Raw genomic sequence first — 27601 nt, 5'->3', positions numbered from 1 at the left:
AGTGGCCCCAGGAAGCCCTTTCAGAGCTGGGCACTGAAGCTGCAGGAGTCCAGGAGAGACCTCCTGGCCCAACCAGTCATGGGGAACCATCTCCTGGGGCAGTCTTGGAGTCCACCCCTACTCTGGGCCTCTAGTTCATTGAAAGGGGTATACATGGGCTACCACAGATGTGTGTGGGCCCTCAGCAGGTCACCTGTGACATGCGTGGCAGGGAGAGGTGCCAGCTCTGGGGTCTGTAATAGTGGCAGAGTATCCGAGCTGCCCAAATGTAAAACTGTGGCTCCCACCCGTCTGATCCTTCAAGCCCCGTGTCGTCCTGCCTGCTGCTGCCTTACCTGGGTGGCGCACGGGGTCAAATCAATAGCTTCAAGGCTGCAGTTGGGACCCATCCTTCTCCTCTGTCCCACTCCAGTCCCCACACCCACACCCAGAGCACTTTCCTCAGCACATCACTGAGTCCCCACAACAGACTCCATCAACTTGACTTTGCATGTCAAATATCTTTTCTGTTTAATTAAAAAAAAAAAAAAATTCACAAGGGGCTTCAGAAATACATGCTTTTGAATTCCAGCCACGAAGAGGACAAAAGGAGACAGTGGTATCTGCAAATATGGCTGCTTTCCATAGAAAGATTTGTGCCTTGGCGAGAAGCCCAGCTCCTCTACCTGTGTGAGAACACGTGGCCCACCAGGCACCTGCTATGGGGACAGTGTCTTTGGTTGGCCAGAGCTTCATCCAGAGCTCACTGGAAGGTGGCTTGGCAGGAAGGAATCTTCCTACAGCCCTCCTCCAAGTGGGACAGAGTCTGGGGGCAGAGAAGGAGGCATCTAAGCTTTGATAGTCTCCTGCTGCCTCTGAGGCTTCAGGACACGTCATTCAAACCTACCATCAAAGTAGGCTCCTGATTTCAACTTGGATCTCATGGTAGCCCAGTGACACCGCAGCAGCCATGATGGGATGTAGGCAGGAGAGTGGCGGCCTGGAAACCGCTTCTAGACAATCCTGTATTGTTTAGATCCACATAGAGATACATGAAATCCCTTTAAACCAAATAAGAGTAAATAATTATACCAATATAAACAGGGTCGTTGACCCTTTCATTTTATTAAAATGGCACGTAATTATTAAAACAGCATACTGATCACTTTATACTTCTGCTACCGCCGGGGGAGCTGCTGGGGGCGGCATGTGAGTGCCCTCCCGAAGAGTACAGATTCATGCATTGAGCAATTCGTGTTCTTTATCGGTTTTCCCAACAGCATCAGGATTTGAGAGTGGGTCGAGGTCAGCGAAGAGGCTGAACCAGGCAGTCAGGTCTGAGGCAGCCTTAGCAGGTTCTGGGGAGAGAAGAGGAAACATGAGCAAACCCACCTTCCAAATGGCCGCCTCTGCCATGCGGGATGCAGGCAGGTCCAGGTCATCTTAAAATGCAGGATGTTCAATCAGACAAATCCCTTTGCACTCTGTCTCTGACAACGGTTAGGGAATTCCAACTCCCGTGGCTGGTTGGCCGGTTGGTTAACATTTCCAAACCATGGCCTGAAGCTCTGTGAATAACAAGCTCTTGTGTTAACAAACTCCCACCTGCACCCCAACCCTACTAATGGCCATTGCCCATGAAAAGCTGCTCAAACCCTCAGGCACTGCCACTTCACCACAACCAGGAAATAGCATAGTTATTTCAGAAATCAGACTGAATGGCTGAGAAAGCAAGGGGCTTTCCACTGCCTGCTGGAGGAATCTTTTCAAATCTGCTGGGTCAGGAGAAAGATTATGGCCACTCTTTTTACCCGTCAAAGCAACAGGCCCAAAAGGGTTTGGCGCCCAGGCCTGGCTTCTCCTCTTCTCTCAGGGTCATTGCCTTCTTCAATCCTTTCCTGTCAAAAGGAGGGCCCCGACATGCCTTCCCTTCTCCCAGGGGGTCAATTCCCCTCACTCTTCAGCCTCATCGGAATACTCCCTTCTGCTCTTCCACCTAAACACCTGCCGTAACTTCCTGAATACCACGATCATACAGCCAAATTATTTTCCAGATGAGGAGAACATTCTCAAAAGAGTGCTTCATGCAAGTTATTTCTAAATAAGATGAAGGCTTTGTTTAAAAGACATAAATCATTCCACATGAGAATCTAAGTTCATTGGCTTGGATGACCTGTGCCTTTTTTCTTCTCCAACAGGTGGGAGTGTCAGAAACATGAAGAAAATGTCTCTGATGGGTGATCCTTCTAGCTGAGAGCAGCTAGGAATGTGCTTGCCATCTGGCTGAAAAGAGTCTCAGAAAGTATTGGTAGGACAAGTTGCTAAAAGTGGTTAGTGAGGGGATAGAAGCAATGGGATGATATCAATATAAACAAGGTCTTTGATCCTTTCATCAAAATGGCACTGAAATGCTAAGATAGGGTACTGACCACTTTATACCTCTGATTCCCCTCCCTTTCTCTTTTTGTAAAAAAAAAGTCTTTTGTAGGTATCAATGTATCTACATGTAAAAATCAGTGTATCTATGATAGTGAGAAAACTATATCAAGACTAGTTGGTAATATGCAAGTTATTACTATGTAACATTGAATTCCATGTGCAATTAGCCCTGGAATCACCTGGTTTATCTTGATATGATTATCTGAAACAAGAGAGCTCACTATAGCTTAGTTGGAGGGGGAGTGGGCAGGGTACTGCCTACAAAAAGGGAGTCACTCATCTTGCTTTAGTCGTGAAGAAGGTGGCCCAAGGAAACTGTATGGGGCATGACTGATTTCACTGGATTAGCCTATCTCTATTCTTGCTAGAGGATATCAAAATATCTGAAAGATGACTCCAGTGAAAATATGCTACACGCTTGTTTCCCCTTCCTTCTAACCTCCTCAAGGGTCTTAGGAGGTCCTCCGAGCGTTACCATGGCCTTGCTGTGAGGAGTCAGTGATTATGCTTTGGGACAATCCTCACATTCCCCAGGCAGCCACTGTTGGAGACAAAGCAGGTGCAACTTATTTGCATAACACTTAAAAGAACATCATAGGAACACTTTTTGATGATAATGGAATAGACACTTCCTTTAACTTCCTGTGGCCAACAAGAGAAAGTCAGTGATGACCAAAGAAACAGAGCTAGAGCTGCAAACACAGATGATATCTTCAGTTGAGCAGAGGCTCCCTTGGGGGACCTGTCCCAAAAGGGAACAGATCTCATGAACTTGAAACGACCTCTTTTGACAACTACGAAACCTGGCCCTTTCTGAGGAGCACAAATTAAATGCCCTATTTGGTGGTGGCAATGGTATTTTTGGCTAAAAATAGTAAACCTCAGAGGCCTTTCATACCTTGGTATGTCCAACCAAACTTGGGGACCACCCAATCACATGTAGATATTTGACTCGTTCACATTAGGTACAATTTGATAAAGGGAATTATGAATGAGGACATTAAGCCAGAAAAAGAAGTCAGAATGTAATTTCTGGGATTATGCAAAATTCTCCATCTCACAGCCCTGCTTTGAGCCCTAGAAGTTCAAATGGAAATTAGCAAAGTAGTACAGAAAACGGGTTAGGCCACTGGAAAGGAAGGCAGCTGTCATTTCAGGGAGATAAAATGCTGTTTTTACCTTTCACTGCAGGGCTGTTGTCATTTGGACTGCTTGTCTTTGGTACTGGCCATGGAGTAGGAGGAGGACTGACACTGCTCTCTGACCAGCCTAATATTCAAAACCAGAGCATGCCACATCTAGAGAAGAAGTCACATGAACCCACCAGTTGATGGCCATGTTCATGGTTCTCAACCATGGTGGCCTCTGAATAAAAATAAGACATTTCTCCCATGTTCCTCACACTGGAATACATTTGAGGAGACAGGAGATATACATCAACAAACCCAATCCAAAAATATGAAAAATGAAGGAAAAGGTTCGATTCGGAAAACGAAACAAACAATTGCTATGGATAAGGCATCTTAGCTTTTTAGCTTTATTTATGCCCATTTTTCTTCTCAAGCACAATCATTTCATGATCATACCAAAGATTATCAGTGGTGCTCTAAGGAAAGCAGGTGCCTTGTTTTTCTGTCACAAATGGGGAAAAGCTTAAAAAAGAGAACACCATTAAATGAAGCAATAGGACTAGTAACTGCACATTTTCTCAACTTCCAATGTGATCCAGTCCTTTTATTTTCTACATAGCTAATATAAATTGGGAGATTTAATTAATACAGATAAGTAAATGACAGTCCAGTACAAATATATGTGGGGGAAAGAAATCCCTCTTTAACTTTATGCCTCCCCCTTACAATGGTATTTGGCTTGTGATATGGTTAGGCTTTGTGTCCCCACCCAAATCTCACCTTGAATTGTAATCCCATGGTCCCCATAATCCTCACTTGTCAAGGGAGATACCAGGTGGAGGTAACTGAATCATGGGGATGGTTTCCCCCATGCTGTTCTCCTGATAGTGAGTTCTCGTGAGATCTGATGGTTTTAAAAGGAGCTCTCCCCCATTTGCTCCACACTTCTCCTTCCTGCCTCCTTGTGAAGAACATGCCTTGCTTCCCCTTCACCTTTGCCATGATTTTAAGTTTCCTGAGGTCTCCCCAGTCATGCTGAACTGTGAATCAATTAAATCTCTTTCCTTTATAAATTATCCAGTCTTGGGCAGTTCTTTATATTAATAGCAGTGTGAAAATGGACTAATACACCTTGTATAACCCAACCACATGTTCTATAATGCCCCTTGTGCCCTGCCTGCCCCAGAATGGTTAAGAGGCATTCAGCACTCCTGTTTTAGGGACAGCAAACCTAGTTCCACACAGCATTTACTGTCTGTCCTGGAGGTTTTGGCATGACTCATATTTAATGCAGAACTTTACCATAAGCTTCTTTGCACCTCTGCTTTCATTCTATATATGCAAGTCCTATCTTCTCAATGAGACAAGAAATTTTTTGTTTTTCAATTTGCTCCAAAATACTTAACACAGCACAGGTAGATGTTTGCTGATTAAGTGGGTTGTTGACTCTCACTATAAAATGTAGACCATCAGAGGATGCATCACTGTTGGGATCATTATGCTTAAAACTGTTATCCTTTTATTGGGATACTCTGGTCACAGTGTTTTTTAAGGAAAAGCTTTGTATCTGATAAGGCCTTCAAGAGAGATCATGTTTGGAAGGCAGAGTTCAGATGGGGCAGTGAAACCAATGTCCAGAGCAAGAATGCCACTCCGTATATGGCACAAAAAGTATAGGATTTAATGCCACTTGTTCACTCTGCCATTCTAAGCTTCAGACTTTCCAGTGGACTTCATTATAGAATTATACTCTATTTCTTAGTTTATATTTTCATCTCATCTCCTAGAGTCCTGAGCCCCTGGAAGCCAGGGACAATGTATTATTCATCTTTATGTCCTTTAGTGCACTGAATGCTACACAATGGGTGTTCAAATATATGACTATTACATTAACAGAGTACTCTTTTAAAACATGAGAAGTACACTTCTAAAGCATTATTTTAAGAGATGGCAAAGCAGTACCTGGCACATATTCAGTATTATAATAATATGCACTGGTTGAAGTATTTCAGTTTAGGCAAATGGCACAAACCTCACAAACTTATTTATTAAGACTAACTTAATGAAACAGGTGGCCTGTGACCTATTTATTGACTCTAGAACAATGAAAAAATACGAAGAGTTCTAAAAGGCATTGTTATTCATTGGAAAGGTATTTGAACACATACATAACAGAATTCACAAACAATCAAAAGCACTAGACTTGGAGGGAGCTATCTGGGACCGCAGAAATGTTCTAACACTGGACTGTGGTGAAGGCTGCACAATATAAAGTTACCAGAAATCCTTGAGCTGTTCTCTTACAATGGGTGAATTTTTGGCATATAAATTATACGGCAATAAAACAGTTTTTTAAAATGACCAGTATTTAGTGTAATCCAGGAATAACATAACCTCCCTGGTTCCTAGAAAATTGGCCCCTGACCATTTTCCTTCTAGACTCAAATCACATAAAACAGTGGTAAATGTGGAAAGTTACAGTTGTGGTTGCTGTGTGTGCCAAATAATGCCGATCATACTGAATGTAACTGGTAACTGTCACCGTTTCCTGCAATCCTTCTCTAACACTAAGTGTACCCAAGACCCACCTGTCCTCCAGAGCCCATGCCACCCTTCCCCTAACCCCTGCAGCTTGCCCTCAGTCTCTCAGAGCCATGGTTCTCACAATGTGTGTCCTCAACAGAGGCATGGGCATCACCTATGTGCTGGTTAGAAATTCAAGTTCATGAGCCATTGCTGACCTACTGAATCAGAATCCCTGCAAGTAGAGCCCAGGAAATGATTTTAGCAACCACTCAGTGATTGTTATGTAAGTAAAAGTTCGGGAAGCACTTCCTTAGCTGGTCACTGAGGCTGCCTAAGTCACCATTTGGATTAGAATCACAGGATGCCTTTCGGGCCAGTGTGAGGACTAGGAGAGAGGTACTCCTAAGAATCAGAGGGGCCCACTTCAGGACTCCACACCCCCAGGCAGCTGACTCCAAATCTTGCAGCTTTATGCTCTTCAATCCTATTGTCCTCGGACAGAGTTCCTGGAGGGCCCACACTTCAGAGAGAACTGGAACTGACTCAGAAAAGCCGGGGGGAGTAGAGAAGTCAACCCCTCCCTGATCGCTGTATGCTATGTGACACAGTGGGAACTCAAACAAGGTAATTCTTCCCATTTCAAAAATACGCATGACACTCAGCTGCAGAGAACACTGGAAAAAAGAGGCAGACTCGAAGCATTGTATTTTTCAAAGTATCACATGAACACATTCCTAAAAGGAGGCAGAAATCAATTTATACGTCAAAATGGAGCTCACTTCCCATCATGTAATGTGCGTGTTCTTGAAAAGCTATAAATAAGTGAAACATCTGTGTATCAAGTCATGCTTTAAAAGAACCCAGAGGCTGGGTGTGGTGGCTCATGTCTGTAATCCCAGCACTTTGGGAAGCCAAAGCAGGCGGATCACTTGAGGTCAGGAGTTCAAGACTAGCCCGGCCAACATGGTGAAACCCTGTCTCTACTAAAAATACAAAAATTAGCCAGGTGTGGTGGCGGGCACCTGTAATCCCAGCTACTCAGGAGGCTGAGGCAGGAGAATCACTTGAACCCGGGAGGCAGAGGTTGCAGTGAGCTGAGATCGCGCCACTGTGCTCCAGCCTGGGTGACAGGGTGAGAATGCATCTCAAAGATAAAAAAATAAATAAGAGGACCCAGGAATACAAATTATATTTTCAAACATGTGATTTAAAAGATGATAATGGCAGATTCCTTTATAGACAAAACAGATATCTTCTACTTGAATTCCTTTGTAAGTATGGATTTTTAAATAATGTTCACCTGAAGCACTCAGGAACCATACAATGAACACCTAGAATCCATGGATTTGGGGGCTTCTCTGCAGCAGAGGATGTGAAGATCATAAAGCCTGAAGACATTCCCTCTTTGGGAGCTAAGATGATGGGAACAGTACACCTCAGAGTGTTCACAAACACACACAGGGCATCATTACTCCCTTTCCCCATGGTGTGAAGCAGAAACGACAGCCAGTTTGCCAAGTCACATTCTTTTCTCAGAACAGTTATTAAGCATCAGTCTAACAATTCGACTACATGAGCATGAAGAGATAAAATAGTATGTCTATGACACCAACTATTTATGGAAAAAAAAGCAAATACTAAGCTCGGCTACAGTTTCAACCTCATTCATATCACTTTGGAAATTATTTAGGAGAAGGGTGCAATGAGGGTAATTACAGATTGAATGCCAAGCCAGATTTCAAATGTCTTGGCTTCTGTCAGGAAAAAATGCTATTTAAAGAGAACTTAGTGTTGCTAATATTCCCATAATTGCCATCAACTGTTCTCTAGCTGGTGTGAGTTGGCTGAGGCATTTTTAACATGAAGGTGTGGCTAGAAAGATGTCAGCCCATCTCAGAGTAGTTCTGTCAGGAGAGGGGTGGTGAAGAGTGAGCGACCAGGGCAGTGAGTTCTGTGAACAAAATGACTACCCTGGCTTTCAGGATCCTTTGATATGTCAAATGTGCTACCCATTTGCAGGAAACATATAAAATTTTCTTAGAGCAACGGTGCCCCCCTTACTCATGTAAAGGAAAACCTAAATCAGCCAAGCATAAGGCTGGCCAGCTAGAGCAGCAAGTGAAGCCAAAGGACACCGCCCAGAGCTGTGCTTTGCCATGGGTGTCATTTACCAGCTGGGAGAGCCGAAGACCTGGGCTGGGCGGGGATCACAGCCTGGAGAGCTCTGCTTGGGGCTGCCTGTGAAGGGGAGAGTGGGAACACCACAACCACGTGGCCAAGCACCACCCTGATACCCACAGTTCCCCATCAGGCCTAGTTTCCATACCTGCAAGGGGGAGATAAAATGTCCTGCCTCATTTGGGGGTTGTTTGGATAAAATGGGATCTTGTAGATGAAACCAGGTAGGAGAGAGGCTAGAGAGCAGGCCCTCAGTAAACCTAAGCTGAATCTGGGAGTTTGTAAGCTAAGTAGACAAGTAGACGACAGGAGTAACCCCTGAGGGCATCATCTTCAAGGGTTCCCATTTTAGGACTGGTTTCTTTTCATCTAGTGTCATTTGTCAGTTGTCCTCTCCCCCACTTCTTGCCTGATATCCATCCATCCATCCAGCCAGCCAGCAAGTACTTTTGTACATTTACCGTATTCCAGGCACTGAGCTGTGTTCTGGAAATACGATGGTGAGCAACATAAATATGGGCCCTGTTCCCATGACGACCTCGAGCGAGAGACAGAAAATGGAATCAGAATGAGATCCTGTCATTTGCAACAACATGGATGGAACTGGAAGACATTATGTTAAGTGAACTAAGCCAGGCACAGAAAGACAAACTTTGCATGTTCTTACTCATTTGTGGGAGCTAAAAATTAAAACAATTCAATTCATGGAAATAGAAAGTAGAATGATGGTTACCAGAGGCTGGAAAGGGTGGTAGGGGTGGGGGTAGTAGGGATGGTTAGCGGGTACAAAAATCTAGGTAGATAGAATAAATGTGATCTAGCATTTGATAGCATGACAGGGTGACTGCACTCAACAATAATTTATAGCACATTTAAAAATAGCCCAAAGAGTATAATTGAAATGTGTGTAACACAAATAAATGAGAAATGCTTGAGGTGATGAACACCCCATTTACCCTGATGTGATTATTACCCATTGCATGCCTGTATCAAAATATCTCACATACCCTACAAATACATACATCTACTATTCCCATAGAAATTAAAAGTTAAAATAAAGTGAATCAATTTTACAATAAGGTAAGGGGAGAGGAATGATTAAGTGCAGGTTGTCATGGACGTGGGGAGCAGAAACACCCTGACTGCTCAGGCGGGGGGACTCAAGGAAGGCTCCTCAGTGAGATGACATTGGAGCTGAGATGCTGAAGGATGAGAAGTTAGCCAGGTAAGACAAGCAGCATGCTGCGGAGGTGAGTGGCATGCTCTAAGGAGAAGGGAGAGCATGTGCCAAGACCCCATGGTGGGGACAGACGGGTGCACTGAAGCTTGATATGGCTGGAGTCAGGCGTACTGATAGCACACGCAGTTCTCCAGGGAAGCAATGCCACGAAGACAGCTAAGCAAAGATGTGGGAGGTGTGGACAGTGAGGAGACAGTCATGTCCTAAAGGACCTTATAAGCCATGCTGAGGAGTTTAGACCTTATTCAAATGGTGGAACAACTGCAACAACTAAGCAGGTCACAAGGCCTTTCTGGGGCTCCTTGATTCCCTGATCTATAAAACGGGTGTGGAGTAGATCAAAGTTCCTTCTGTGGACTAAATTCTGCGGAGCTCCAAGGCCTGCAAATGCCCCTCAGCAGGCATAGGAAGGGCTGCACTTTGGTGGAACTCAGTTCCATTGCCTTGCGCTAAGAGTGCCTGCTCTGCATTCAAACTAAAAATATACCCCATGGTCTTTTCCTTCACATGACTCTGAGTACTGGGAATGTCAGTTACCTGGAGGCAGGCTAAGCCAGGAATGGCAGGAAGTGAGCACTGTTTGATGAAAGGTGAAATGGAGATAACCCGAAGCCTGACATTATATTAGCCTTAAATGGAAATCCACCCAGATGGCAACGGCATCTCAGAATTCGGTAAAACAAAAGAACACCGTGAAGGAACACAAGGCTGTATGTTTTTGGGAATTTGGAACAAGATTCCTAACTTTGGTTTGCAGAGTCCTAAATTAAAAGATGTCCTGATGCGTTTATTTTGAGCCACTGGTAATCTTTCTAGTATCAGTGTCTACTTCTAAATTTTGGAAACGGGTAGAGAATTGAGAACATCGACTCTAAGGGCCTCTCAGCATCGCCTGTCTCCAGCTCAGGTGGCCTCTTTGGCTGGCTCTCCTCCTACTCACACACAGAGGCCTCGGGAAGGCACAATTTTCTCATCACTGCATGACACAGGAACCCCCACCCCCTATCATGCTGATAACTTCAGTCACTCTTAGAAATCCCAGCTAAAATTAACTTCATCTTCTCATTTTCAGCACAACTTAATTCTACATGCATTCCTTTGTTTCGGACTCTTAGAGCTTAAAGTAGGAGGAAAAGAAGATGTCAGTGTTCTCCAAATCCCCCTTCCTCTCCGCTTCCCCAGGGGACTGGGGACAGAACGAGGAGAGAGGTCAAAGAAGAGAGGTAGAGAGGTAGAAAAGCAGGGGAGAATCCAGGGAGACGACAGAGGAGGAAACTGAAGAGATGAAGGAGGAAGAAGACGGGGAAATGTGGATTGTGAGATGGGTTAAGGGAGCTGGGGAGGTGGCCCAGAGCTTGCAGTTCAGTCCTGGTGCCTGTCCCTGAGGACTCGGTGCCCCAGTCTCTCACAGCCAGCCAGGACAACCTGAGACTCAGCAGGGTTGTGCCAGAGTGAATGTGGCTGCTGGCACATAGGAACATGATTTCCTAGGACAATCTCAATTTCAAATATTCTATTCTGGAGCATCATTCAATTTTGTGTGGACTTAGCCTCTGTCTCCCACACCCATTCCTCCTTTATGGCTCCCCAAATGTCTCCATCCCTGTGTGCGACCAGGATGCCCAGGCCAGGGTGTCATTACAAACTCTGCCCCTCTGACGGCTTCCAAAGAGATGCCTGAAGAGCCCCACTGGGAAATCCCTTTTGCTATCAGAGACTGTACTGAGAGGCATGGTAAAAGGCATGGATTCTGGAGTCAGGCTGCCTGGGCTCAAAATCTGGCCTGCCCATTAACAGGAGTGTGATCTGGGGCACATCACTTAACCACTGTTCCTCAGTTTCCCAGGCAATAAAACGCGTAATAGTAGCTGGCTGGGAAGGGTGCGGTGAGGATTAAAGTTCATCCATGTGAAAAGCACACAGGACAGTTCTTGGCACATAGCACGTGTCACACCGAGTGCTGGCTGTTATTTTACCATCTACAAATTGTAGATTCACTGAATCATATAATTTTAGACCTCCGCATCTCTGCAGTAGGAACTAACCGAGGGGTAAGAAGATAACACAGGGATAAGAAGCTAAGTCCATGACCTCATTTTACAGATAAGAGGTAAAGGCCCAGAGAACTGAAGGGGCCTGACCACCAGCTTCAGAGTGAGGAGGGGCGGGGGGGATTGTAAGATAAAACCCAGGCTCTGAACTCCTCCCCGGTGTTTCACTGAGCCAGGATGCCAAATAGTCTTCATATTTTTTTGATACAGGGTCTCACTGTGTTGCCCAGGCCAGAGTGCAGTGGCATGATCACAGCTCACTGAAACCTCCACCTTCCAGGCTCAAGCAATCCTCTCACCGCAGCCCCCCAAGTAGCTAGGACTAGAGGCATGCGCCAGCATGCTCAGCTACTTAAAAAGAAATTTTTTTATTTTTTACTTTTTGTAGAGATGGCGACTCACTATATTGCCCAGGATGGTCTCAAACTTCTGGCCTCAAGCAATCCTCCTGCCTCAGCCTTCCAAAGTGCTAGGATTACAGGTGTGAGCCACAGTACTTGGCCAACCCAGTGAGATTTTCTACTCTGTGTTTAGTTTGACTACTTAGTCATTTAAGTGGTTTATTGAAATAGGTCTTTGAGATTATCTGGTTGATCACAGGAAGCAGTTTCAATATAGGGTGGCCAATGTTGAATAATAATTATTAAACTATTATATATAACTATTCATGTGCATAGGTAGATTTTTTTTTTTTTTTAATAGACAGAGTCTCCTTCTATTGCCCAGGCTGGATTGCAGTGGTGTGATCTCTGCTCACTCTGCTTCTCGGGTTCAAGTGATTCTCCCGCCTCAGCCTCTCGAGTAGCTGGGACTACAGGCGCGTGCCACCACTCCCAGCTAATTTTTGTATTTTCAGTAGAGACAGGGTTTCACCATGTTGGCCAGGATGGTCTAGACCTCTTGACCTCATGATCCGCCCGCTTTGGCCTCCCAAAGTGCTGGGATTTCAGGCGTGAGCCACCATGCCCAGCCATGTACAGGTAGATTTTCTAGGCCATGGATGCAGTGAAAAAAAAAATCTCAAGTTAACATTCATCCTTTCCTCTTTTTGAGGGGACTGAGGGTCCTGATAGAAACATAGAAGGCAAAATTTGACAATAGGATCAGTTATGGAAGCAGAATGTCCATCCTTCATTTGTAACAAACATGTGTTGAAGGATCAAGGATCCCTGAACTGGGAGCAGCTGCTGGGAATCTGTAAGTGTGGCAGAAGCTGAATGGGCTGCTTATTTCAACCACCTAGGTTTGGCATTTTTCCCTCCTATCATTTCAATTCTGTAGGTATTCAGTTGGCAGCTGTTTGCATGCAAAGGAAATAGTACAGTAGTTACAAGTTAACTCAGCTTTTTTTTTTTTTTTTTTTTTTAGAGACAGAATCTCACTCACTCTGTCACCCAGACTGGAGTGTAGTGGCATGATCTCAGCTCACTGCAACTTCTGCCTCCTAGGTTCAAATGATTCTCCTGCCTCAGCCTCCTGAGTAGCTGGACCTACAGGTGTGCACCACCATACCCAGCTAATTTTTGTATTTTTAGTAGAGACAGGATTTCACCATGTTGGCCCGGCTGCTCTCAAACTCCTGACCTCAAGCCATCTGCCCACCTTGGCCTCCTAAAGTGCTGGGATTACAGGCGTGAGCCACTGTGCCTGGGTGGTAACTCCTTTAATACTGACCTTGATAGAATCCCAGCAGAGGAAATAAAACTTTTAGCGGACAGAATGACCCTTTTAAATAGGAAATCAGATCATGTTACTCTGTGGCTCAACATGCTGTGACGGCTCCCAGTTTTACTCGGGCTGAAAAAAGGTCTAAGTTCTTCCAACAGCTATGAGTCCCTGTATGGCCTGGCCTCCGCCTCTGCATCCTCTGAGCATCCCTCCCCCTTGCTTAGTTGGCTCCAGCCAAGTGCCCTTCCTGAAGACCCTTCACTGTACCAGGCATGTCCTCACCTTAGGCATTGGCACAGGTTGTTCCGTCTGCCCAGAGCTCCACATGGTTCATTCTCACCTCCTGCAAGTCTCTGCTCAGATCTCATCTTCCCAGTAAGAACCTATTCAGTTGTGCAGCCTGACCTACTACCCTGACAGTCCCAACACTCCATTATCCCCAGGCTCTACTTTTTCCTTTTCTCCCTAACATTGATCACTTTCTAGCCTACTGTGCGATTTGCTTATTATTATGCTTATTATTCTCTGCCTATCTGCATCCTGTTACAGTGTGAGTTCCAGGACAGCAGACAGCCTTGTCTGTTTTGTCCTCAGCTGAATTCCCAGCCCCTGGCACACAGTGGGGCCCAGTAAATATTTGTTGAATGAATGAGAGACTTGCTAAAGTGCTAGTAGGATGGCAACCTCAAATGAGATTTTGTTGGCCTGAGTAACAAATGGCCTCCCTTTGCAGTTCCTGTTTCTCTTTCCGTAGCATGAGCTTGTGTTTCTCTCTCCCTCTCAGAACACCTCCCTCCTTAGACCTCAATGTGGTTTGGTGCCTTTCCCATGTATATGGGGCAAGGCTGAAGTGCAATTCCCGGTGGCCGCTGCCCTTGTCATAGCTCTCAGGCATCGTCTGGCAGCCCCACTGTGGGCACTGAGATGAGCCTCTCTCGCTTTGCCTGCTCAGGAAGTGGGCGTGGAGCTCTGACTTCTTGGCTGTCTGCGGATGTGTGTGCATGGGCTCTTACAATGACTGACACTCAGTCACCCTGGCTAGGCAGGACAATAGTCCCAGCCATTCCCTCTGGGTAGTAGGGGCTCTTGTGTTTCCAAAGCTGAGGATCTGAGTGAGGTTCGTTCTGCAACACACCTCAGTAGCCCTAAGATATCACTTGAGGATCTGGGCTCTGCCTTGACTCTCTCAGGGCTTGTTAGCACCTCCACCACAGGTGGGTGGGGATGAAACTCTAGTCAGTTGGCAGCCTTATTCATTTGCAGCTCCCGTGAATGAGGTGGTGAAACCTGGGGTGAAACTCAGGGTGGAGAAACATTTTTGGATTTCATTTATCCCTGCTCTCTCTACCTCCATTACTGCAAATAAATGAAATGGCTACGAAACAAGACAAAAAAAAGGAAGATAAAAGGAGTCATGTATTTCATTTAAAAAAAAAAAAAAGAGACTTTTTTTTGGTCTTGCCCACCAACTCTTGTGTCCATGATCTCATCTCCAAAGACCTGAGGTTTTAATAGCCCATAATTACTTAATCGTTCCAGCTTTACCGTTTTGTTCTTAGCTTTAAGTGCCAGATAAACATGTTGTTTATTAGGGAGACAGCCTAAATTCATAGAAAAACCAAAAGAATTTGAGAATTTCTTAAGTGATTCCTGTTTTACAATTAAAGTCACATGAAAGAAGGAAAAAGTGTTGAAATACTAAAAAATGGTTTCCTTTGTGTGTTTAGAAACTCAAACTTAAAAATTTGAATTTCAACCTGAGTTTCAGACTTCGCCCTGTAAACCAATGTGTTCCAGTGCTAGCAATTCTCAGCCAGCACTTGTTGGTGTACCTTGAACCCTTACTGATGTTGACAACCCCCCCCCCCCCAGCATTTTTTTTTCCAGAGAGTCTCACTGTGTTGCCCAGGCTGGAGTAGAGTGGCAAGATCTTGGCTTATTACAATCTTTGCCTCCTGGGTTCAAGCGATTCTCTTGCCTCAGCCTCCTGAGTAACTGGGATTTGGGAGTACAGGCGTGTGCCATCATGCCTGGCTATTTTTTTTTTTTTTTTTTGTACTTTTAGTAGAGACGGGCTTCCACCATTGTTGGCCAGGCTGCTTGCTCTCGAACTCCTGACCTCAAGTGATCCACTCACCTTGGCCTCCCAAAGTGCTGGGATTACAGGCATGAGCCACCATGCCTGGCCTGACAAACCACTTCTGATCAGTGTGGAGACTCTTATTTTTTCTGTGGCTGAGGAGGTACTGTTTGGCCCTGTGTTTCGGGCAGAACCACAAGAGCGGAGCTAGTTGGGGGTCCTCAGGGGAGAGGTGGATCAGAACAGAAGGGGAGCAGAAGTGCAAGATAAAACTTAATCTGCAAAAACAGTGAAGAAGCCCCGTGCAATGTCAGTCAGCACCCAGGAAGAGGGCATGCTTATGGGAACGTGGAGAACTCAGGGTGGAGTGGCCAAGTCAACAGGGCCTTGACCATGAAAGCAGTTTGATCCTCTCAAGTATGCCACAAGTCGTCTAAAATCCAAGGATGACAATATGATTTAGAACCACTCCTCTAACCTTTGATGTTAACACAGGGGGAGAATTATGAAAAGGAATGTATTTTAAACCCTGCAACATAAAGTTGGAATGTGATTCTGAGTCTCCAGTTTAAAAGTCAATAAAAATAGAGAAAACATTAAAAAACACAAAGAAGGAAGAAATGTGCTTTTGGATTGAAAATAAAAAGAATGAACAAACAAAAAACCCCATTTCGATCCCCACCATACCTACCTTGTAGCGAGGCCTGTAAGTCTTTCATATTTTGGTCTAAAAGCTGCGAAGGAAGGAAACCTGAGCCTGTCTGGGGCTTGGGGTCTGGCTCTCCCAGGGCCATAGTGGGCGCTGCTGGCTCCTTCACTTGGCCGTCCCCAAACACCGCGGCCCACTCTTTGCTGAACTCGCCCTCTTCCAGGGAGGAAGCATTGAAGATCTCACTCAACAGCAGCAGGTCATCTTTGTCAGCACCTTCGGGTTCCGGGGTCCCTGCCACTGGTCCCAGGCAAGCTGATTGAAGTAACAGAGAACAAAACATCACCACGGAGGGCTCAAGCCCTCAGGAATCAATGCTGTGGGGGCTGCGAAGGGGGAGACTGGGTGATGGCTGGATTTAAGAAAAAGGTCATCAAAATATAAGTTCATGCCATTATTATAGTCTCTCTTAAGAGTTTATAGAATTAAATTTCTAATCCCATGTTCCCTTGTCCCCTGTCCTCCAAAGCAAGTTCAGTTTCTGGGCATCAGACTCTAGGGTTTTGCTTTTTCTTTAATATAAAAGCAAATTTGCCAAAACATTTCTCAGATATGAAACAAAGCCAAGATTGAAAACGTGTTGGAGATCTTAGTTCCTTGTTTGTATAGCTTCCCAAATCTTCCCACGCAAGCCCTCAATACACATTGCCTGGCTGGAACAGCAACACACCATGTGGCAGCCTGTCCTACCACCCAGGATGGGGAAAGAACCTTCACCACTCCCTGGTCCAGGGCACGACAGGGAAGGGGAGGATGTCCAGAAGCTCAACAATGCCCAAGAGAGGCATCCTTACTTCCTTCCCACTTTGCTGAAACTCCATTGCATGAAGCAAAGGAAAAGTGGGTCTGGTTTGCCTGAGTACCTTTTGCAGCAATAAAATAAAAGGGAAAGAGGCTGCGGGTCAGGGAGCTTCACAGGCTAGAGACACAGTTCTGGGGGAGTTGAAGTGAGCACCAGATCAGAGGCGAAGCCTCAGGTCCACCCCTTCCCTGCTGTGTGACTTCAGTAAAACCCTTAGACACCCTTGAGACTCTGTTTGCTCATCCATAAGGTTATCATGTTAATAAGGGCCACCTTGGTGTTGTCAGGAAGACCAAAAGAAATACACCTTAAACCTAACTGCCTTTTCAGAAGGAAGGCCTTAAAGAAGACAGCCATCCTTACATTACGAACATTGGCAGAATACTGAATATTGAATACAAGCAGCATTACTATCAGAAATCTTACACCAAGTCCTTTCATTGGGTTTATTACATATTTTGAGAACCAAAGACAGATAGTATTATCAACTGTGGCTTTGTGGTGGTATCTAATTGCCACTTGGAAACTATAAACATTTTTGTTGTTAATTCATAAAGAGAAGAAAAAAATCATGTTTAATATTTTTTTTTCTGAGCCATGCTGCAATTCTGATATGGTCATATTAAATGAGATGACCAGGTTTTCTTCAAATATATAAGATAATTAGTAAGTAAAGCCTTTTTTTTTTTTTTTTTTTTTTTTTAAGTTCTCTGTGTTGGCTTTACTGGATCTATTTTCAATCACACTTTACATAAAGATCTAAAGATGAAGGGGATTTCTGATGTGCTGAGCAGACAGGCTATAAATCAGGGAGGGGAAGAATCTAGTCACTCTCATGTCACTGTGGTTTAAAAATAGTGGCAAAACATCATTTTAGTCGGACAACTGTCTAAGGTAAGCATTCTTATTGTTTGTCTTATCACAGAAATTCTCACTAAGACATAGCCTGTAGGTGTTGTGGGTGAGAAGATGGGGAAAATGGCATTTTAAACAGGCTTCTGAGACAGTGTGATATTAACAGGGCTGTTCAGGAACCACTTGAGCCTGCACGTGGTGGGCGAGGCAGGACTGTAAGGTCAGGCAGGTGGCCCACCTGTGTTGATGAAGGCAGGAGCTAAAGGAAAGGAAAGCAACCTTCGCAGCTCAGGATGCATCCATCAACACCTGTATCTATGCATGCTCCCCTCCCCAGCATCACCCTTTTAATGATTATTAACATTACAAAACTCTACACTTCCTACTTTCAGGTGGGACTGGAATGCCCAAACCCTTTCTTACAGTTTACTTTTTGCCCTGACTGAAACCAGATAATTACTGAACCAAACCTGTTTTATTGAAACCAAGTCAAGTCAATGTGTAGACCCTGGAGAAGCAGATAATTTCAAATGCACCTTGGAAATGACGTATGTTCCTCCTACAGTTGCTTTGTACAGCCCTCCACTAAGTCAAATCCTAGATGTCTGTCCAGGGAAGATCATTACTAACATTAGCAACAACAAATAATAAACTGTAAGCCTTCTAAAAATAACCACAGACTGTAACAGCTCCATCTTTGTTTTTATTGTTTAGGTTTTGTGCTATGGTGTTTATAATGGACTTTGGTGGTTTTTGCTAACTCAGCATCCCTTCCCTCTGCTTCTTCAGTCTTCCCTTTGGGAAAATGCCTTCTCCATGTGATCCTGGTGAGATGCCACTGGAAATGACTCATTACCCTCCACCCCAGTGAATGAGTGGCAAGGCTGGCCAGAGTCCTCCATCCCCTAGGCCGTGGTGACTGGCTCAGGGGTGGACACATGTCAGACACCTCCCTGAATTTGGTATATAGAAACTTAATGGAAGAGGGCCTCCCTTTCTTTGGGATTCCAATCTCTAAAGATGCAAATTTCAGGCTTCCAGTGATAATGAAGTCAACACATAGAGGGAAACAGCCTGAAGAGGTGGAGAAAGACAAAACTGTCTAAGCCCCTGGATCCAGCCTTGCTTGAAGCCAATCCACAATTGAGTGTCCCCACTACATGGATCAATACATTCTTTTTTGTTTTTAAAAATTTAAACCTAAACTATTTCAAATAGGGTTTTTCTATCACTTGCAATCAGAAAACTTTTTATTAATACCATATCCTATTCAACTCAAACTTTTTAGTGACCAAAAAGAGAAAAGGACCCTTGGTGAGGATATTGCCCACAGCCAGTTCTAAATACAGATTCTGCCTACACTGAGGTCTACTACTGAATTTAGCCTTTTATTTAGCTTCCTGGTTATTCAACAGTTAACAGGCTACATAGTGCACATTTTCTCTTTTAAGAGAACTCACCACTTAGCTAAAAGCAATGAAACTGGCACTGACTTGAACCATAAAATACAAAAACCTCCCAATTATTGTACTGATAATTAAGATGCTTAAAATTATTACACATATCTCATAAGAAAAATCTAATTACAAGTAGAAAAGGACAGGTTCAGGTCTGTAACCACACAAGTTGAGACTTGAGAAATAACTCTATAGTCAGTTGGCTTTTGAGAATCATGCTGTCATTTTCTTTGAAAAAAATTCAAGTCAACTGAGAGAAAATGGAGACACATGCAGAGATGTGATAAGCTCTTCGGGAGAAACTCTAGTAAGAAACTCCCAACTGGAGTCAGGGCTTCCACCCATGCAGACGTGGATTGCTTCTGGGTTATGGTGCCCCACTCCTGCTTTTGTCTTAAAGGATGAACAAGGGCTGAGGATCTCTCAGGTGCCAAACCCACAGATGCTACTCCAAGCTCCCTTCACTCTCTTGCAGGCTCTTAAGTCTCCAGGTTTACTTTCTTATCAGATAACCCAACCACAGACACTGCTGCAAAAATAAGAGCCAACAGACATGACGTACTCACATCCTCACCTGTCTCCAACTCCATGAACTTGCAGGCATTGCCTCTCCTTTCTAACATGAGCCCTCTCTGTACCCTCCCCTTCTTCCTGAAGCCTGCTGTGTTCCCACCATTATTCAGATCCAGCATCTTTAGTCTTTCATTCTCCAATGCTTCCTTCCCCTAGCCACAGGAGACGTGTGCCTATCTCAACAATAATCAGCCTTCACTTGATGTTGCTCTCCACCGTCCCCTCGCACTTTCAAGTTACTGTTCTGGTTTCTTCTTCCTTCTACAACCACATATTCTACTTTGGCTCTACTCTTTTCTCAGCTGCTTGTAATTAAGTTCCTGCCCCCACCCTACACTGAAGTAGCTCTCTTGAAGGTCAGCAGTGAGATCCTCATTGCCAATTCCAATGCTCTTTTCCCAAGCCTTGACCTGTACAGCATCATTTGTACCACTGCCTGGCCTGGAAATGCTGCCATCTCCTGGGAGTTCCCATGAGGCGGCTCTCTTGGATGACCGCCATCTCCCTGACAGTACCTTCTCCACTGCCTCCTCCTACTCTGGCTGCCCTTAAGGTTTCATCCCAAACCATCATACCTTCCCTACATTCTCTATAGAAGATCTTTCCTATTCTTAGGGTTCCAACGTCACCTCAGAAGGTTCTCCAATCTCTACCTCCAATTCCAAGTTCTTTCTGGAACTCCAAAGACAAATTCCTGTCTGGGAGCCCTTCTGGGTTTGCCCATTGGTGAAGCTGCTGGTGCTCCATAGAGGGACACTCCCTTACTGTGTATCTTTGCTTAGCATGTGTTATGGTTTGCATATCTGTCCCCTCCAAAGCTCAGGCTTATATTTAATCCCTAGTGTGGCAGCATTGAGAGGTGGGGCCTTTAAGAGGTGATTAGGTCATGAGGGCTCTGCCTTCACATATGGGTTAACCCATTCATGGATTAATGAATTAATGGATTATCATGGGAGTGGGACTGGTGGCTTTTATAAGAAGAGGAAGACAGACCTGAGGGAGCACACTCAGCCCCCTCACCATGTGATGATGCCCTAAGCTGCCTTGGGACTCAGCAGAGTCCCCACCAGCAAAAAGGCCCTCACCAGGTGTGTCCCTTTGGAACTGGACTTTTTAGCCCCTATAACTCTAAGAAATAAATTCAATTTCTTTCTTTTCTTTTCTTTTTCTTTGCGGAGTCTCACTCTGTCATCCAGGCTGGAGAGCAGTGGTGCAACCATGGCACTCCAGGCTGGAGTGCCTTCCGAGTAGCTGGGACTACAGGCACATGCCACCATGCCTGGCTAACTTTTAAAACTTTTGTAGAGATAGGGTTTCACTTTGTTGCCCTCTTGGTCTCAAGTGATCCTCCTGCGTTGATCTCCCAAAGTGCTAGGATTACAGGCATGAACCCTTTTCTTTATAAATTATCCAGTTGCCAGTATTCTGTTATAAGCAACAGAAAGCAAAGTTAGACAAGCTGGCTGTGAGATTACTCACTTACTCAAAGGCCTTCAATGGCTCCCCGACTACAGGGTAAAGTAACACTCTGTCTAGTGGTATTCAGGACCTCTACAGTCAAGCACGAATGCAGCCCTTTCAGCCATTCATCCACACAGCCATCTGAAAAGCCTTCATTCAATTCGGCAGAACTTCTCTACTTGCCATTGCCCAAACATATTCTGGGAACCGGATGGTTTGTCCCAATGAGAAAAATCATACTTTTTTTTTTGCAACCAATAGGAATCTTAGAGATCATCTCCTCTAACTCACTTTACAGATAAGGAAAAAGACACCCAGGTTAAATAACCTACCCAATGACACAAAATTTATTAGTTACAGACAATCTTGCTAGGGACCCTGACGCACAGGTCAAGGTGTTTTCTCACTGCAGCACTCTGCTGTTACTTCAGAACCTATTAAGGATCTCATGTATAAATTAATATTTAAGCTTTTGTAAAGTGTTGAGGGTTTCTAAGGTCTGATGGCTCCGCTGGCAGCCAGGCACCATGCAGGCACCATGGCAGAAAGGCTGAGATGACAGATCCACTCAGCATGTTTGCTCTGTACTGCACAAGTTTTCAAAAATCAAAACCCTATGCTCCTGGGAGAACATTCCCTGGGAGAACTGATCCTGAACCAATGAGCAATATCTGTGTGAAAACTCACATAGAGAGGAAGCTCTTCTAAGTTCAGACGCAGTGTGGGAAATTGGTGACAGCTCACTCAGGTGGTATTTTTGAACTCATACTGAGTTTCATGACCTCAGCATAAATTAGAACATAGAAGATGGAAGGAAACATAACTACATAGACCAAAAACGAGAGCACAGGAAAGCTGGCAGATAAATGTCACTTAATTTACCTTCATCTGCGTGTGAAACAGGAAGACTCCATCTCTCTGGTTTTCTCCCCCATCCCCACTCTCGACATTATGACTAATCGTAAAGGCCACACGCTTGCAATATAGATGAAAAACCCCAAACACTAACACTATCCTCACATCACCCAAAGAGAGTACGGGGAAGATAGGGAGGAAAACACCTTACGAAAATGGCTAACAAGAAAAACATATTCTATGTTATAACAAACTGTACTTGTTTGGAACTCAAGAACACTGCTTCTAAGAACTTCCCTGATGAAAAATGATATGGATTATAAAAAGAACAGATAGAGGAAAAGCTACTCCTACTCTCCGAAAAACAAAACAAAACAAAAAACAAACAACAAACCAACAGTACTGGACCCTAAGTAGGCACTAAAAAAAATTCTTGCTCATGATCCCCAAGCTTACTACTCCATTTCAGCAGTAGATCTTAGGAGACAAGTAATCTTACTGAAAAACATAAAACTTAGGGCAGGGATAAATATTTATAGAATCTTTACAGATTTTTTTTTTTTTTTTTTTTTTTGAGACAGAGTGTCACTCTGTTGCCCAGGCTGGAGTGCAGTGGTACGATCTTGGTTCACTGCAACTTCTGCCTCCTGGGTTCAAGTGATTCTTCTGCCTTAGCCTCCAGAGTAGCTGGGATTACAAATGCCCATCACCACGCCTGGCTAATTTTTGGATTTTTAGTAGAGACAAGGTTTCATTAAGTTGGTCAGTCTGGTCTCAAACTCTTGACCTCAAGTGATCCAACCATTGTGGCCTCCCAAAGTGCTGGGGATTACAGGTGTGAGCCACCGCCCCCAGTCAGAATCTTTATAGCAATCTTTAAAAAGGTAAATCTATAGAGAGCACTACAGGCTACCGGGTGATCAGCTAAGAACAGTATTTGGTTAAAAAAAAAAAAATGTATCCAAGCCCACAGTGCATCCCAGGGTGCTGAGGAAGACTGAGAGGAGGGAAAGTTTATGAGAAAAGAGAAGGTGCTTATTAGTACTCGCCACTTTGTACGCAAGGAAGCAGTCAGATCCCTAGTCGGTAATATATGGATAACTGCAGGAGGCAATTCTGAGTGACTCAGGAGGAACTCAGAAGTAAACATGTATGATTGCTGTGGGCTAAAAGTTTTCACCCCCACCTGTGGTAGCTGTTGAATGAGCTATTATTCTGACATGCAACCACAATTTAGAATCATAAGTCTAGAAGTAGTAACCAAGGAAGTAGCAGGAGATAAACATTTTATTTAGAATATAGAGAATTAAAATTGTTTTAATTGGCTCAGTCTTATTCTAGAGAGGGATCTTTTGGGTAAGGCCAACTTATGAGACTTAGGTGAATTGAATTCATTGAACTTTCTTCTGCCTTGTAATACCACTTTTTTGTTCAGGTATCTGCTATTCATTTTTCTTGGCCCGATTTTGGGAAACACAAAGACTTCTCCATGTTATAATTAACAAATTGAGGTCAGATTGCCACATGTGGTCATAAGGCAATTTGAGAGCACTTTCACGTGGCTCAAAATGTCACTTTTTTACTTAAAACAGTTTTATAAACTGTGGTCAAATATTGGTTTTCCATCACATTAGCTATTTAGTAGGAGAAAGCCAATGTCATTATGACACTGAATGGGAGTGATTTTCTGGGCAATGGCTCTTTGAGAATCGTTGCTGTTGTCACGAGCGGTCTGCTTTTTGATAACATTGTACCACGGTTTAGCCATTACTTGTCTAACAGAATTACCACTGGGAGTGAACCGGCCCCCAAGCAGCAGGGTGCTAGAGCTTATCGCCCCCAAGTCCTATAAAGTCAGTCATCCCTGGATTAAGCTCTTTTTATTTCTTGACTGTTTAATGTTGTGCATATTGTAATCAGTATTTTAATTCAGGATTTGGGCCTTCCGGCAGTTTTCCAAAGGGCACACATTTTGAAGTCAACAAATTAATGAGTGTTCTTTTCTTCAGTCACCACAAGTTTTCTGTGCACTGACAGAATATTTTTATTCTACAGACCATGTTAATATTTAAGCCGATGCTACCCTATGGATCGACAACATAGAAGCGGAGGCAGACAGTGGGGCAGCACTGCTCATGCCTGAAGAAGGGCTGTGTGGGTTGGTAGTGAGAAAGAGAAAAGAGAAATTATGTGACATTGCCTTTAACTGAGACAATGTGCAAACCAATACTTCTACGTGAGAACAACCACACATTTTAAGGGACCAGCACATTAATATCTCTATCTTTAGAATTACATAGAGTGCTCAAAAAAAGGGGTATGGACTGCTAGTCTACAAAACTAACAAAGATCGTAACTATAAACCAATGAGATATGAAAGCTGTTTTAAATAAGTAGACAAGTGTCAAGTGTCAATCTCATTCCAACATATCTGGCACATGCTTTTGAGGAAGTTTATAAAAGTAAGCATCTATCGCAGGCAGCGGCATTTCTGATTTAATTCTCTGAAGAAATGCATGACCACTGGGTTAGGGTTGTACCTTTACTGCTGAGTTAAAGAAAATTAAATTCTAAAGCCAAGAACCTTTTTTTTTCTTCTTTTTTAAGAAAGAGGGAAACAAAATACAGACTCGTATTTGCTGTGTCTGGGTAAAGAAACACCAAGATATACTGGGGGATGGAAGTATCAGAATAGGGAGGGGGTTAAGGAAGAGGAAAGAGAGTGAGGATTCTTTTACTGTGTATTTTTTTTTATTATAAGTCGGCTTTTGTCCCAATGTGAATGTACTACCTAGTCAAATTCAAACATTAAAATGATAAAATTAAAGAAGGTGATAATAAAAGCAAAGAGCAAATTATATAAACAAGATGTTGGGAACGAGAGGAATAACAGCCTTCCTATCAAAGTAAGTTAAAGCACGTGAAGGATTATAAATACATTTCTGAACTGGTAAGACTTGTTGAAACTGGGTGGTGGGTACCTAGGCTTGTTCTATTATTGTCTTTACCTAATTTTGGTAAGAATAAAATATTTATCTCTGCCAAAGAATAATTTGTAAAAGATGCCTTTATTCTATCAAAGTAGTGTGTTCTTAAGCCAAGGAGGAAAATGTTTTACAAAAATGGACACCATGTATAGCAATCTACATTAGCTGCTTATTACTTCCACTACCTGGTATGATTTCAATGTTTACAAATGATTAGTCATTTTGATAAAACATGCATGGATATTCACACAATACTGTATAGTATTCTACATGTCATAAGACAGTAATAGGGAAAGCAGGTATCTGTCCTCAAGTTTATATCCCTAAACCGTGAAAACTTAATGCTAGAGGTGTGGTGCCTTTCCACTTTTGAAAAAACTTTAACCAATATCCTCTGTCTTCCAGAAACTCTCTTCCTCGTACACTCTGTAAATTAAATCAACATCAAGCCCAGGCTGAACTGAGTTGTCTGCCCTGGTTGACTGGGGCCTGCAGGATGACCTCAGCCAATCTGTAGTCCTGTGAGAAACCTGTAAAGCCAGGGGAGGCTGCATGACAGCCACCAGGACATAGGAGGCTGTGGAGTTTGGCTCCAAATTTCGGGGGTATTTTGGATTCTTGGTACATCATTAAAAAGAAACCCTTGGTCAGATGGTGAGCTAAGGCTATAACTAGGCTGAACCCTCTCCATGTCTTAGGATTACTTAACACTATACATGTCTCACTCAAATCCATGGTTCTGGATTCTCTTTTGGGAGATTATTTTGTAAGTGATTTTAGGTTTGGTATATTCGGGTGTGGGACTTAACTAAGCAAACTCTCCCTCTGCATCTACCTAAGGGTCAGTAGAGAGTTAGCACAGTAAACCACCCAGAAAACATTACTAGTCCTACTATCTCAACTCATGACCATTTGACACAACCCTGTGTTAGAGGCCATCAAGTACCTCTTACACACGATCTCCAATTCTGACAATAAACCACCAAGGCTGTTGCTATTGTTTCCATTTTACTAATGAGAACAACTGAGGCTTAGAGAGTTTAAGTATGAAACAAATCACTTAAAATACAGGCCATTTATGGTAAAACCAGTTTTTAAATCCACGTGTGATTCTGAAAGCCATGTTTTTTCTACTATAGCATGTGACCCCTGACATAACTTTTAGCTACAGTAGTTTGAACATTATGAAATTCATTATACCAATGATGATAGATCCCCCATACTAATTTGTGCTTGGGCATATTTAAGGTCATTTATAAAGACTGTCACCCAAGAAACTTTGCTTTGGAATGCAAAGCTATTAAAAAGAATAAGATTACATTTTCTTACATGCAAAAGAGTAATTTAAAAAATCAAACGTAGTCCCAGCTACTCGGGAAGCTGAGGCAGGAGAATGGCGTAAACCCGGGAGGTGGAGCTTGCAGTGAGCTGACAGCCGGCCACTGCACTCCAGCCTGGGCGACAGAGCAAGACTCCGCCTCAAAAAAAAAAAAAAAAAAAACACCAAACAAATCATAATCCCAAGAAACACATAAATCTTACCACCTTCCTCAGGTTTCATGTCTAACAGTTCATCTATGGGTCCTTTAGAGGAGAGGAAAGAAAACAAATTATGAGTTAGTTTCATTTTGTGAGGAGTTTGAGTCAAATAATTAAAATTGAGTAGTTTTCCTTAATCTAGATTACCTGAGCCTGCAGTATGTGTAGCGCTTTTGTCTAAGGCAGATAAAATACTTTTTCCATCTTCAGCTGTAATATAACATGTGCAACTGGTTACCAACAACTCGAAATGGTGTGCATGTTCATATGCTATTGCAGTGTAAGGTAAATGCACAGCCTCAGGAAGAAATGGGATCCACAAACTCACTCAGGCAGAAGCAGGGGTCCTCAGATTACACTGGACTCCTGCTACTGGCTCTCAGAGAATGCTGAATTAACAGCCCTGAATCTTTGCTTTGTTTGGCAGACAACCTGAAAATCATACGACATTGATCTAACAATTCTCCTTCCATGGACAAGTGTGTGACTTAAGTAACTATTACTTGATGATGCTAATGAACTTTAGCCACATGGGCCTGGCTAAAATGCAAAGGTAGATTACTAAGTGAAAGAAGTCAATCTGAAAAGGCTACACATTGCATGATTCCAGTTATATGACATTCTGGAAAAGACAAAACTATGAGGGCAGTAAAAAGATCAGCGTTTGCCAAGGGTGTGAGGGGAGTAAGGGATGAATAGTGGAGCACATGGGGGTCTCAGGGCAGTGAAACTATTTTGTATGGTCCTGTAATGGTAGATACGTATCATTATACATTTGTAATACACACAAAATGTGTAACACCAAGAGTGAAGGCTAATGTAAATTATGGACTTTGGGTGATAATGATGTCAATGTAAGTTTATTGACTATAACAAATATACCACCTGGTACAGGATGTTAATAGTGGGAAAGGCCATGTATATGTTGGGGAAAGGAATATATGGGAAATCTCTGTACTTTGACCCTAATTTTGCTGTGAACCAAAAACTATTCTAAACAATAAAGTGTGTCTGTGTGTATGTTTGTAATAGAACAACCTTAAAACTTGATTTGCTCATATGTTCATTGGTC

At 43.5% G+C, this 27601-nt stretch overlaps 1 protein-coding gene across 22 annotated transcripts in view; it reads right to left on the bottom strand.

Annotated features, from left to right (window-relative positions):
• Nucleotides 1-485: 485 nt before the first annotated feature.
• The window catches only part of ICA1 (islet cell autoantigen 1), a 155999-nt gene continuing 128883 nt past the window's right edge, over nucleotides 486-27601 (bottom strand). For 16 of the 22 annotated variants that reach the window (XM_025380433.1, XM_025380421.1, XM_025380429.1 and 13 more), the window contains 4 exons: nucleotides 26677-26739; nucleotides 26533-26574; nucleotides 15983-16255; nucleotides 486-1337 (listed from right to left, as the gene is read on the bottom strand). In XM_025380433.1, the coding sequence (XP_025236218.1) occupies nucleotides 1216-1337; nucleotides 15983-16255; nucleotides 26533-26574; nucleotides 26677-26739 (500 nt within the window). In that variant the 3' untranslated portion in view covers nucleotides 486-1215. Of the gene's footprint in view, nucleotides 1338-2857; nucleotides 2960-15982; nucleotides 16256-26532; nucleotides 26575-26676; nucleotides 26740-27601 lie in introns of all 22 variants that reach the window. The other 6 variants (XM_025380438.1, XM_025380432.1, XM_025380428.1 and 3 more) reach the window with 2 other exon arrangements.

The sequence above is a fragment of the Theropithecus gelada genome, chromosome 3, assembly GCF_003255815.1.
Source record: "Theropithecus gelada isolate Dixy chromosome 3, Tgel_1.0, whole genome shotgun sequence".
NCBI classification, from domain to species: Eukaryota; Metazoa; Chordata; class Mammalia; order Primates; family Cercopithecidae; genus Theropithecus; species Theropithecus gelada.
Note: the sequence above shows the minus strand (reverse complement) of the source record. Positions and strands in the feature narration are given on the sequence as shown.